The following is a 13,356-nucleotide window of genomic DNA, read 5'->3' as shown; positions in this document are numbered from 1 at the left end:
CAACACAGTGAACTGCGACTGAGAAAATACGTTAAAAACCAACAGGAAAAACATACAAATGAGGGGTACTACTGTCAGGCAATGTTTAGAGAGTTGATCAGGAACCCAGTACAATTCATTGGTATATTACCATAAGCTCACCCTGAATCAACTCTATCAACACAAAAATTATACAAAAATGAGTTGTCTTACCCAAATGGATATGATGTACCAGCCGGACAGTTGCCCCCACCCCAACGCACGTTTCGGTGAACAACCTTTATCAAGGTTGATAAAGGTTGTTCACCGAAACGTGCGTTGGGGTGGGGGCAACTGTCCGGCTGGTACATCATATCCATTTGGGTAAGACAACTCATTTTTGTATAATTTTTGTGTTGATAGAGTTGATTCAGGGTGAGCTTATGGTAATATACCAATGAATTGTACTGGGTTCCTGATCAACTCTCTAAACATTGCCTGACAGTAGTACCCCTCATTTGTATGTTTTTCCTGTTGGTTTTTAACGTATTTTCTCAGTCGCAGTTCACTGTGTTGTACGATTTTTAAATGTATGTGCTTTTTATCTAATAAAGTATTTTTTGATATGTTTACAAGTTATGGAGGTTCAGTTGTTTCTATATAGGTGTTGTGTTCGTAACTAGAACCCAGTATTATTACATTAACACTACATCCCCTTCTCAGTTCTTATAATACATATAGACTGTAGTGTAGGGGAGATCTGCTATATCTTTGTATATGTATGTGTACTCTATACACCTATGTAGATATTGCACCAAAAACCAGACATTTGCAGCTAGAATAGTCATTTACTTAAAGTTATCTTCATTGAAAAGTACAGTGCTTTTCCTTCAAAAATAAGGACATTTCAATGTGACCCCAAACTTTTGAACGATAGTGTGTATATATATATATATATATATATATATATATATATAAAATCAGTACAAAGGTGTCCAAAGCCTCTAAGTTAGTGTTTCCACCTCTGCATAAAAACATACTAAACTATTACATACCTGTCCATCCGCACTAATTCCTGTGCTCCTAGGAAACAAAAGTAAAAGTTTATTTGTGATTGCTTGCATCATATACTATAGCATTTCTCTTTACTTTGCTGGTAAATATAAATATTCTAAATTTACATTTCTGAGAATATAGGCCCTTTTCTCATTTCAGGTATACATTTAATATGTAAAATATATTGAATACTTCTACTGCTACAAGTACTACAACTACAAATTATTATTATTATTATTATTATTATTAATATTATTATCTTCTCACTCCAAAAATAAAGCAGAAAAGTTGATGTGAACAAAGGCAAAAGTTAAAAAAATCCACAGTTTAGTGATGCAAGTGTATGGCTATGTACGTAGAGATTTAAGCAATGCACCATATTTATTTAGAGGTCTGTGGTGGTGTTTTTTTTTAAATTGTTTAGTGTTCAGTACAGGATTTGCAGAAGATTTGATTTGCAGATTTTATTTTGTCTTCCATCAAATCTGCAGCAGATCCTGTATATGTGTAGCCATCACATCTCATTTCATAATGGTTGCAAGATTCAATGTAAAAATCCTGCTGGTGCTGTTCAGGTGTGCACTGGAGATGGAATTCTTCTGGAAGTTCCATTGACTGCACTAAAAAAAGTGTATGCAGTCAACAGCACCTCCAGCAAGATTTTTACAGGGTATCCTGCCGCCGAAATGATAGGTACACTTTTCATCACAACATGGCATATTTATATCTAGAATACATACGTCTGGCAGTGACTGCTTTCCGTTGTTTATAAACCAGCACTAGTATGAGAGGCATACACAGGAGTCCAACAATACAGGCCACTATTGCCAAGGCTGCCGCCGTTGTACCTGAAGAGGAAAAATGTCATTATTATACTTTATTCAAACCTTAGCTTTCAAGAGTTGCAAAAAAAGTTGGTTCAAAAAGACGACCTTGTACTTCAATCTGGCCTCCTCCTGTCTCAGAGTCCCCCACTGAATGCTGCTGCTGCCACCGCTACTTGCGGGTCGGTCTTGTCTCAGCAGTGACAGCCTGTTTAGTCAGTTACTGACTGAGACCGGGAATGCCGCTGTCTGCGCTTGGCGGAACAGGCTGACACTGCCATGACAAGGTCATCTCAGAGGGGTTAGTGGCAGCGTTCAGCTGGGAGCCTGAAGACACTGCAAGAGAACACTGGGGGAGCATGGTGAGGTAAGAATGAGATGTTTACTATGTTGTATATAAGGGCAGCCATATATAAAAAGTGACAGAGTAGCCCTTTAAGTCCCTGCTCATAATGTGATTTTGAAAAAGTTATGTTTATGGATGCCATTATAGTCTAGGATGATGAGATGCTATGACAGAAGACAAGTATTCATGACACCTCCTGGGACATCTTTTTCTTAAAGCAGGCACTTTAATGACCCAGGTATTGAATGATTTAATGACCCACCTATTGAAGGATTCAATAAAGTTGAATAACTCTGAAATGTATTTAGATACCAGTTTTATGGCAAAGTCAAGCTCTGACGTTGATTGCAACACATAGTTGAGCACCTGACCTACACGTACAAGTAGTCTTAAGCGTAACTATCATTCCTTAGCAGCAGGATACACTGTTCCAATCCTGCCATCGGCCTGTCTGTTTGGGGTGCACCAAGGACGGAATCTATCCGGCAGTGCTAATGACTGCATTATGAGTGCATACAGTCAATGGCACTGCCGAATCAATTCCCCCATCGGAGCACAACCGAAAAGACATGCCAGCGGCAGGATTTTAACAGCAAGGAATTATCCTGTCGCCAGCAAGGAATCAAAGTTACGCTTGAAAGGGATATTCCAGGGATTTTCTTGTGAATTCGGTGCTTTAATAAAGCAATATTATTTTGTAATAGAAATTCATTAAAATATATGCATAGTTGTTAGTTTACTATTTAACTTCTGTTGAGTGGCAGCAATAAGGGGTAACATGGGCCGCTACAGCAGAGCATGGCAGGCTCTTCACAGAGAGTGGTGATTGTTAGCACCTCTCTGCTAGTCTAAACAGCCCTGCAGTTCCCGACACTTTGGTGGTAGTAGAGGAGCCCGTGCCACACTTACTGCTGCCAGTCAATGGAAGTTCATCGGTAGAGAAAAACCTAGTTTTTTTCATTTAATCTAATGAAGTTTTATTAAAGTAATACAAATGTGTTAAAGCAATGTATAGGCAAACAAAAAGTGTTCACATATGCTTCAAGTTGCCCAGATTGTGTAATTAACGTGTTCTAGATACTTTCAATGAAAAAGTAATGTATCACCCTCTCACCATCACTGTCCTGGTCATGTGACTGAAGTGAACATGCGTGAAGATTCGGGTCATCTAAAGGATAAGAAACAGAAAAGAAATACTATAAGATCACATGTTGAATCCATTTTTGTTGCAACTAGCAATACCTTGAAGTCTCCCTGTCACTTCAAAAAACTTTATATATGTACTATAGACATTATAGACATGATTTTTTGGTCAGGGTCTGGGAGGGACATTTATGAACAGTCCGCCCTAGGCGTATGTCAGGAAGAAGGTCCAGGCTTGACCCTTCTCCCTGGCGTATGCCTGCTGTACGCCCAGCTCACCCGACTGGCGGGCTCAGGGGGGGGGGGGCGTGACAAGGCAGGGATATTAAAGGGGTTATCCAGTGCTACAAAAACATGGCCACTTTCTTCCAGAGACAGCCCCACTCTTGTCTCCAGCTTGGGCGGGGTTTTGCTGCTCAGTTCCAGAGTGAATGGAGCTTAATAGCAAACCGCACCTGAACTGGAGACAAGAGTCATGTTGTCTCTGAAAGAAAGTGGCCATGTTTTTGTAGCACTAGATAACCCCTATAATGATTAAAATATTAATGAGAAGTACTGTAGTTAAAACTGTTGGATAGCGGCCAAATACAAGATGAGGGCTATATTTTCACATAGTGGACATGATGTAATTGGGTATCTCATGTTTGCGGTTTTCTAAATTTGTCATGTGCTGATAAAGGATCTGGAGTTATCAAGTAACTACCCATAGTAGTACTGTGGTGTAAATAATACATATGTGTATATATCTTTACATATCTGAATATACAATACGTCTTGATTAACATTGGGCTTTCATTTCCAATTTCATTTATTGTTAACTGTAATCATGATAATACTATATCTGCATGTGATGTCAAGCTGATTGGGGGGGGCGACAGCTGGGGCCTCCAGTGATTCTGTGAACAGAGACACAATCCTGCCTACAATAAAAGGAGCACTCACCATATCTGCACGGAACTCAGAAATGTCCGGTGGTCCCATAGAGATTATAGGAAAAGCATTATATTCATTGTGGGGACGATACATCCCTGTTCTAAGGATAGGTAAGGGGTCTCAGTGGTTAGAGATGGGAATACCCCAAACAGGCATCAGCCCAGTAAGGATGGGATTTATCATTTCAACGTCAAGAGTGTTTGTCAAAAACCCCAAATGTTTCACAAACACCACCTTTTGCAACTTTGACACTTTGCACCAAGCGTGCCAAGTGTTTACAAAGAGGTAAATTGTAGCTACAAGCATAAATATCAGTGAAGGCCACAGAAGCCTCAGATGTACCAGGATTTTTGTGGAAAAGTACACATCTAGATGAATCAAGTAACAGCAACAAAATCCTCCACTCCACAACTGGGTGCAACGGGTGCAGATCCAGGTAAAAAAACAAGACAAAATAAAGCACTAAAAATGTATTTTAAAAACCGACACAACGCGTTTCAGGGTCACACCAATCCCTTTCTCAAGTGTCTTAATGAAGTGTGTTGTGCCTTGTATTTGCACAACACCATCAGGTGAGAATCTCCATTTTCTCTTTTTCCTGATGCCCTTCTGCCTGATTTCTACACTATGGAGCGCTGTTCATTTTTATATAGATAAATCCAGTGTCACTGTACAATGCTGAGGGATCACATAAGTCCTCCATCTGATAGATCAGTCTTGATAATTTCTATGTGATATAGATCTCCTTAGAAATCTTAGGGGGAGATTTATCAAATGATATAAAAATTTAGACTGGTGCAAACTGGCCACAGCAACCAATCACAGCTCCTCTTTCCTTTCACCAGAGCTGGAAGCTGAGCTGTGATTGGTTGCTGTGGGCAGTTTGCACCAGTCTAAATTTTACACCCTTTGATAAATCTCCCCCTTAGTACTTTACACTTAAGTCTCATCTGCATTATGATTAGTGATGAGCAAACATGCTCGTCCGAGCTTGGTACTTGTTCGAGTATTAGGGTACTCGATGGTACTTGTTACTCAGACGAGCATCTCGCGATACTCTAGACAATGGTATCTTCCTCTTCCTGCATTTTGGCAGCTTTTTTTCATCCAATTATCATGCAGGAGAGTCTTTGGGAGCTCGTAGCATCACATGGGAACCTTAGATGGCGATAGCAGCAATTGGCTGGCCAGATCAGATGACCTGGGCATAAAGGAATCAGGTCCCGCGATGCTTGATTCAGATGCAGGCTGGATGAGCATAGGAAGAGAGCTGCTGTCTGTCAGGAAGAGTGTTAGGCAGGGAATTAGTGTGCGGTTAAGCAGGAATCCGACACGAAGAACCCAACAGTCCTTCTAAAGGTTTAACATTTTTAAAAAATATTTATTTTTTGCTACTCTTGGCTGCTGGCTTGGACTTGTAGTGCAGCTGTAAGTAGTCAATTTGTCCTGTTGCTGACATTCTCTTGGCTGGCTGGGATCTGTAGTTCTGCTATACCTAACCTCACTGTGCAGTGTCCTGTGCACATGGTGCCAGCACATGTGCCTTGCCCATCTTGGTCTGGGTTAGCAAATTGTATTGCTGGTTTCTGTCCATTTTCGTGTTGTTTCCATCATTTTCTGAGGTTTCCAGGTTTTCAGGCAACCTTCAATGTGCAGAGCTTTGGACCCCTGCAAAAATGCTTGAATTTCCCATTGACTTCAATGGGGTTCGTTACTCGAAACAAGCACCCGAGCTTTGGGAAATATTTGTCTTGAGTAGGGATGGTCCAAACCGAGTTCGGTTCGGGTTCGTACGAACCCGAACCCTCAGTAATGATTCCCGCTGTCTGCCCGCTCCGTGGAGCTGGCGGATCAAGCGGAAAGACCGCCTGGAAAACTGGGATACAGCCATAGCCATAGGCTGTATCCCAGTTTTCCAGGCATTCCTCCCGCTGTATCCGCCCTCTCCACGGAGCGGGCAGACAGCGGGAATCTGCTGCTGAGCGTTCGGGTTCATGCGAACCCGAACCTCGGCAGGTTCGACCATCCCTAGTCTTGAGTATCGAGCACTGAGCATTTTAGTACTCGCTCATCTCTAATTATGATGGTACATACACTGGCATGTGGACTAGTTATATATAATGTTAGATAATATATTATGGTAGAAATGCATTTAGTTTAGCATTATAATGTGCTTAAAAACAAACATTACCTGTTTTCACTTGAAAGTCTATATAACTGTGGGACAGGCGTCGATAATGTTTCTTATTTGTCTCGAACAAAAAACAGCAGTAGCCGCCACTGTCCAGTACTGAGATGTTTGTAAGGGTTTTGTGAAACACCTTGCCATGTAGCTGGCCCCCTTTATGTGCGTTGTGATGGTCACTGTCCGTCCTGTTCCCAGAATGTTTGTCAGTGCAGTCTGGGTTTCTTTCCCTACTGTAAGTCCAATGTATGGCCAGTTGTTCATGTTGATCCTTTGGGTGTCCAGTGATGGTACATGTGAGGTTTACATTCTGGCCTTCTGGACAGATATACTTTATGTATCGAGCCGTCACACTGTATGCATCTATATGATCTGCAGAAATAAGAAAAAACAAAAACTATTGTAAATGGAAACGTAAAATGTTCTGGACTGCAATGACTTTAATAGTCACGATTGTTTCATACAGCTTCCCTCCATGTGATAGCCAATGTGATCTGTACGATATCTGTATATATATACATATATCAATAATGACTCCTTATCTCAGAAGAATGTTTTTTACATGAATAGACCGGTGCCAGCACAGGAATGCAGATACCACGGTCCTTCCGTTGAACCGCACACGGTGCCGATTCTGACTAAACCCCCTCCCCTCTGTAAAGTGGCTCCATTAGAATTAGGGCTGACGGGCCCACCTCCAGTTCTAAATGCACGGCCGACGTATGGCAATAAACCGGTCTATTTGTGTTAAAAAAAAAACAAAAAAAAAAAACGATGTACTAATGGTACATTCACTTTAAGTATTGCCCACTAGGTATTTCTCTTCTTTACAATCTGCTGTTAACTGCCTTTTGTTAGGCTCAGTCCAGTCTCAGTAACAGAGGCACTAGGAACACCAGAAATAGGACCAGGACATAGATCCTGTTATGTGCAGGAGAGAGAGTGAGCTTGGATTGTGTACCTCTAAGCAGCAGCAGTCCAGTGCTTAGTATAACCCTTTCTTACATTTGTTTAGTTCTTTCTGCATCATACACACTGCCATAAAGTGCACATTACCAACTGTTATTGATGAATAGGTAAATAGGACAGATCTGCTTTCACGTCTTATTTTCCATGATCTGTTTTCTATTCAGAACTATGTGTATTGTATGAGGCATCAACATATGAATGACTATTAGTAAACAGATCCTTGCTAGTTAGAAGATATCATCTTTTTTTACAAAGGGGTATTGTACCTGATTTACCTGATACTAACCAACTTATACTGAAACACAGGGGTCAGAGAATATCCCTGTAATTCGCTCTTATATCTTTAATATATATTGACTAAAGGTATCATTTTTGGACATGGTTTTTCCTAATCTGGCAACTAAAATATACAGGTCTGCTCAGTACATCTAAACTCATGCATGTGGCTGTCTCCAGGCCCGCTTCTGCCATGAGGCGGAATGAGCCTTCCGCCTCAGGCGGCAGATTTTGCGGTCCGGCAGGGGGCGGCATTATGTCCCCCCTGCTGTAATTTTTGTTAAGTATCACTTAACAAAAATGACAGCGGCCGCTCACCTGTCCCGTCGCCTGCGCTCTCCACATCCCGTCAGGTCCCGCAATGTCACCCTGCAGCTGTCACGGACCTCCAGGCTGTGGTGAGTGCCCGGGGTCGGTGGGGGACGCGCTGGGGTGATCGGGTCGCACGGGGCCGCCCTGCGCGACCCGATCACCCCACTCACTCACCACAGCCTGGAGGTCCGTGACAGCTGCAGGGTGACATCGCGAGACCTGACGGGATGTGGAGACAGCGGAGAGCGCGGGCCGGCTGCGGCGTGGGACAGGTGAGCGGCTGGCTGCAGGGGGGGGGGGGGGGCGGATGCCGGCCATCACTAGGGGCGGCCGCCTGAGGTTTGCCTCAGGCGGCAGAAACCCCAGAATCGGCCCTGGCTGTCTCATGTGCATTTTACTACATTTCTGCCTTTTGTCCTTTGCCCCAGTGCAGAACTACTTTAGATGCAATATAGAAGGTGCCACACAGTGTGTCCACACACACACACACACACAAGATTTTGCAGACTTGTGGTTATCTCTGCATTCAATAAGCGGTCTGGGAGACTTCAATGCATTAGGCCTTCTATGGGGCATCCACTTAGTACTTAAATGTGCACTGTCACTTTAAAAAACTTTTCACATGTTGTAAAGATGTCAAAAGTGATTGGTCAGCGTATAGGGGTCCAGACCCCCCCATACACACACACCAATTGCTAGAGCAATCTGGGAGACATTTGTTCTAAGTGCATTCTCTTCCAGCTCTGTGCCCCATGACTGGCATGAACTCATGATGTAAGCCGATGGGAGCGTGCGCACAGAGAATAGGAGAGAACTACTCAGCTTCACGCTTCTCCCTGTTGATTCTAGTAATGGGTTGTGGTCTGATCACTTTGACAGATTGAAACCACTGACTTTCTTCTAAAAACAGTGGCAAACCTGTCCCCAGTTTATGGATAGTACTGGACCATTGAAGTAAATGGAGACAAGGACCAAATTGGCACTGTTTTAGAAGAAAGCAGACATGTTTTTCTGATTCCTTTAAAGACAGATTGGGACTAAGGACAGACAGAAGCAGTGCTGACAGCAGGTGGCAGTGTTCCTGCTCACATAAGAGCTGTAAATTCATGGGGGGAAGTTGTGGCCTATTTTAAGTGAAATATTCAGAGTCAATGAACATTTACTTTGTAGGACTGAAATATGGTATACAGTTTGTAAGCAATGACTTACATAGCAGACTATAGAAAAACACCTATAAAGGTTGCATTCAACTGCTGTACTGCAATAGACTGCCTTTTCTGACCCAGCCATTTCTTCTGTTCCCATCGGCATACCGCAGAATCACTCTAAACACATATGTACTACCTTAGGTCGGATGCCAAATGTACAAAATTATGTCAAATATTAATGTTCTAAATACAAGCAGATACGTCAGTCACATTAGACAAAGTATATCTAGTAATGTGTGCTAAGAAAGTGACAACATACTATCAAGGTGGAAGTACAGGAAGTTTGCAAGGTAAACTTCTAAAGGTTATCTGCAAAACCCACATTGTGGTTTCTGACATCTCAGTTAGTTCACCTTGTATGTACAATAGGCAGTACACATGCAAGTATTTGTTTGTTTTGCGCATCAAAAATCGTGGTTGCTGGTCGAGACACAGAAATATGGACATTAGGTGGCCTATTGGTGTATACTTAAAGAGTAAAATTAACTTGTGTCTCGTAACTCGTGTCTTGACCTATCTAACAGTGTCAGCAGCTTGGAACCTGAATCACAGCTGACAGATTCAATTTATATGGTTTATTGACAACTAGTGATGAACAAATCTGCCAAATGGTCGAGTTCGGCCGAACCTGAATGCTCAGCATTTAACTCCTGACAGTTGGAGAGGTTGGAAAACATGTATACAGCCACATACAGCCTTCTTTCCCAGCTGCCGAGAGTCACATGCTGATTGTTCAGGTTCGGCCAAACTTAAAAATTCACTATTCCCAACCTCTAAGACCTGTTTGCATACAAGTTCCATACAGTATATGTCATCCATGCTACGAAATTATGGACATATTCTGTAATATATGAAATAAGATGGGGATGTCATTAGTATTGCATCAGTATGCAGACTCTATACAGTAAGTACGGATGAGCTGTCTTCTAGGGAGGAAGTTAAACTACATTTTGAAAACCAGGTGCAATTCAGATGAAATAGTGATGCAATACACATAAAATATGGAACACATGGATGTCTTCATATTATAAATCCTTTCTATAGACTTCAACGGGTGTTTTCTATCCACAAAATGGATGAAAATAGCACATGCTGCATCTTAAAAATATTTGTATATTATATACAACCATGTAATAAGCCCCATTTTGGGCCAATGGGAGCTGCTGACATGTACCACTGTGCTGGGAGTAGCGAGGTTTTACCAACCACCCTCCCTCCCCTTTAGGCTATGTTCACACTGCGTATGTTTCCGTCTGTAGTGCGAACCCCGAATATACGCACGTAGTTTTGAGGTTGATGCGTTCGCTTGAAAGTATACGATATACGGCCACACAGTGCACACTACGTATGAGCTTATGGCCGGATCGTATACGGCGCAGTGAAAAATGAACAAGACCATTGTTTGAGGACGGAAATGTTCCAATTCACGTCCGTGGATTTCCATGCGGTCCCGTACGGAGTACTTATTTCAGTCAAATTGAACTTGATTTTTCGATCCAAAAGGTTCTGTGAGTTTTATTGGGCTTGGCGAAGATTTCCAAGTAAATGACCTGTTTCAGATCGCTTCAAAACAAGCTAGGGAAGCATAACTGTACTGCGGGCTTATGTTCGTGATTTATACACATCCGGCCGCATGTCTATTTTTCCCACGCCCGTAGTTTCAGCCGCACATGTACGGCGGCATACGAACTACGGCCGGAAACATATGCAGTGTGAACATAGCCTCAAGGTGTTTGCAAGCCTGCTATGGTGCCTAAAATAAATAAATAAGGAACCTGGCTGTAAGTGTGGGGTGTATGAGATACTCCCTGTATCTATATTCTCTCAGTACTTACTCCAAGCAACTTATTGACAGATAGCTAAACTCCATTGCAGCGGCATGTAGAAATATTCCAGGTTTATTTCAGTCATATATGTTGTAGAAATGCTGGTTACAATGGTGTGAAAAAGAATATAAAATGACCAGGATCAACAGCAGGATGCAGAAAGCTTGCACATAACAGTAGGAGAAAATGGCTGCCAACAAGAGGGAGAGGGGAGGAGCTGTAACATCACAGCTAGGGTACAGCAAGACAGGAGGGTCAAACTAAAAACAGGCAATGCTGTATAACATATAGATATATGTCACTGAATGAAACCAAGTCCTGGGACATGACAAAGTCGAATTCCTGAATCCACAAGGTACATCAATCAGCTTGGTATCCTTTCAAGCAAAGAATAAGTATACCCCTTTAATACAAATTCCCCAATTTTTGCAATGTTTGCATACAGAGGACTTTAAAGGGAGCCACTAACAGGCCTCTCAGCCTGTCAATCATCCCCGAACTGCATGCTGACAGGCAGAGAGCTGTGACTAGTCACAGGTGGCTCCCCGCCCAGATGACTAGTTGCCACCCCTCATCTGGCCTCACGCAGCATAATAAAACTTCTTTTTCCCCTTTGTAAAGCTATTGCTGCAGACGCAGCTGGTATTCTCCACAAGCTGCACAGTAGAGCTTACTTACTACAGTAGAGTATACTATGCTGCTGGGAACCATATCAGCACCATCGTGCTGACTGGTTCCCTTTAAAGACCTATAATCAGAAATTGCCATTTATACATACACTGTAAAGCAAATGCTTTGACAGCACGTTGTTAGCACAGATTCCCAGTGATGGATATTTCAATAGGAAGTACTTTATTCAAAAGTCTGGTCTCTAAGGAATTCAAAGGAAGGGCTGACACTCATTTATAACAAGGAGCTCGCCAGGAAACCGAAGTGCATGGAAGCGACGAGAACAATGCAATGTAAACGACCATTGTAATGGCTGTGAGAGAAGAATAATCTTGTTGTGTAATACTGGATTTCTGCTTTTTTCCTGGTATTCTTTCTTCTCCGTATACAGTTATAACATATAAACCATGTGTTAACAGCATACTCTCTGAGCTTCTTCCATACAGTATGTCACATTACGTACATGGAGAGTAAGGGCCCTATTACACAAGACGATTATTGTGCGAAAAATCATTAAATTGTTTGAATTTAAACGATAATCGTTCTGTGCAATTGCAGGCAACAATCGAAAAATTGGTTGTGTGTAATTGATCGTTGATTTAGATCTGAACCTAAAATTATCGTTAATCGGTCGCTAATCGTTTGCTGTAATTCCACATTCGTTCGCTCAAGTTCCGCATTTGTTCACTAATCGTTCAGTGTAATTGCACATTGTTCATTGTTTTGCTGGGATCAGAAGGAATAAACGATCATAGTAAGGATCGCAATAACGATCGTATCATGTGTAATATAGTGAACGATCGTACCGATTTCAGGTTAACAATAAATCTTGTTTGTGATTGTTTATCATTAGTCGTTAAAAATCGCTCAGTGTAATAGGACCCTAACTGCATATGCACAAGCACTCAAGGCTCAAGTCATATCTGTACAGTGTGGAGGAGACCCATCCCTGTTACATTTTGCTTTAGGCTCTGTTCGCACACAGTATTTTCATCAGTCTTTTTTTTTTCAACCAAAACCTGGAGTGGGTTTAAAACAAACAAGCAAATCATTTCATAATAATTTTGGCCTGTCAGTCCCATTCCTGATTTTGGTTGGAAAAAAATGACCAAAAGACTAACAAATACTGTATATTTCACAGTAAAATTTAAATTTAGTTAGTATGTTCTTTGCATAAGCTATCATGATGCCTGGGATATATCAGTCCACGGTGACATGCTAGCTATCAGGAATGACATCAGTGACCCCATGTAGTTGTGCATTTGTACTGGGGCACACGCTCTGCCTTGGAAGATCAATAAACCAGGGGTACATGCCCGGCCTTGCTAGATCAATAAACCTGGGGCACATGTCTTCCCTTGCTACATCAATAAACCTAAGGGCAAATGCCCTGCCTTGCTAGATCAATAAACCTGGGCACACACCCTGTCTTGCTAGATCAATAAACCTGGGGCACATGTCCTGCCTTGCTACATCAATAAACCTGGGGCACATGCCCTGCCTTGCTAGATCAATAAACCTGGGGCACATGCCCGGCCTTGCTAGATCAATAAACCTGGGGCACATGTCCTGCCTTGTTAGATCAATAAACCTGGGGCACATGCCCTGCCTTGCTAGATCAATAAACCTGGGGCACATGTCCTGCCTTGCT

The 13,356-nt window shown here is 42.2% G+C and overlaps 2 protein-coding genes across 2 annotated transcripts in view; one reads left to right on the top strand and one right to left on the bottom strand.

The window, feature by feature from the left end:
- CDH23 (cadherin related 23) overlaps positions 1-13,356 on the top strand; it is a 671,672-nt gene that overhangs the window by 560,047 nt on the left and 98,269 nt on the right. The gene's annotated exons all lie outside the window — the stretch shown is intronic.
- Positions 1-13,356, bottom strand: part of VSIR (V-set immunoregulatory receptor) — a 40,580-nt gene that overhangs the window by 5,587 nt on the left and 21,637 nt on the right. Inside the window, exons 2-5 of the mRNA XM_069979171.1 lie at positions 6,452-6,817; positions 3,299-3,352; positions 1,755-1,862; positions 1,014-1,041 (exon numbers count right to left, since the gene is read on the bottom strand). Of these exons, the coding sequence (XP_069835272.1) occupies positions 1,014-1,041; positions 1,755-1,862; positions 3,299-3,352; positions 6,452-6,817 (556 nt within the window). The remainder of the gene's footprint in view (positions 1-1,013; positions 1,042-1,754; positions 1,863-3,298; positions 3,353-6,451; positions 6,818-13,356) is intronic.

Source organism: Dendropsophus ebraccatus, chromosome 8 (assembly GCF_027789765.1).
Source record: "Dendropsophus ebraccatus isolate aDenEbr1 chromosome 8, aDenEbr1.pat, whole genome shotgun sequence".
NCBI classification, from domain to species: Eukaryota; Metazoa; Chordata; class Amphibia; order Anura; family Hylidae; genus Dendropsophus; species Dendropsophus ebraccatus.
The sequence above is the reverse complement of the archived record's forward strand: the minus strand, read 5'-3'. Positions and strand labels throughout refer to the sequence as shown.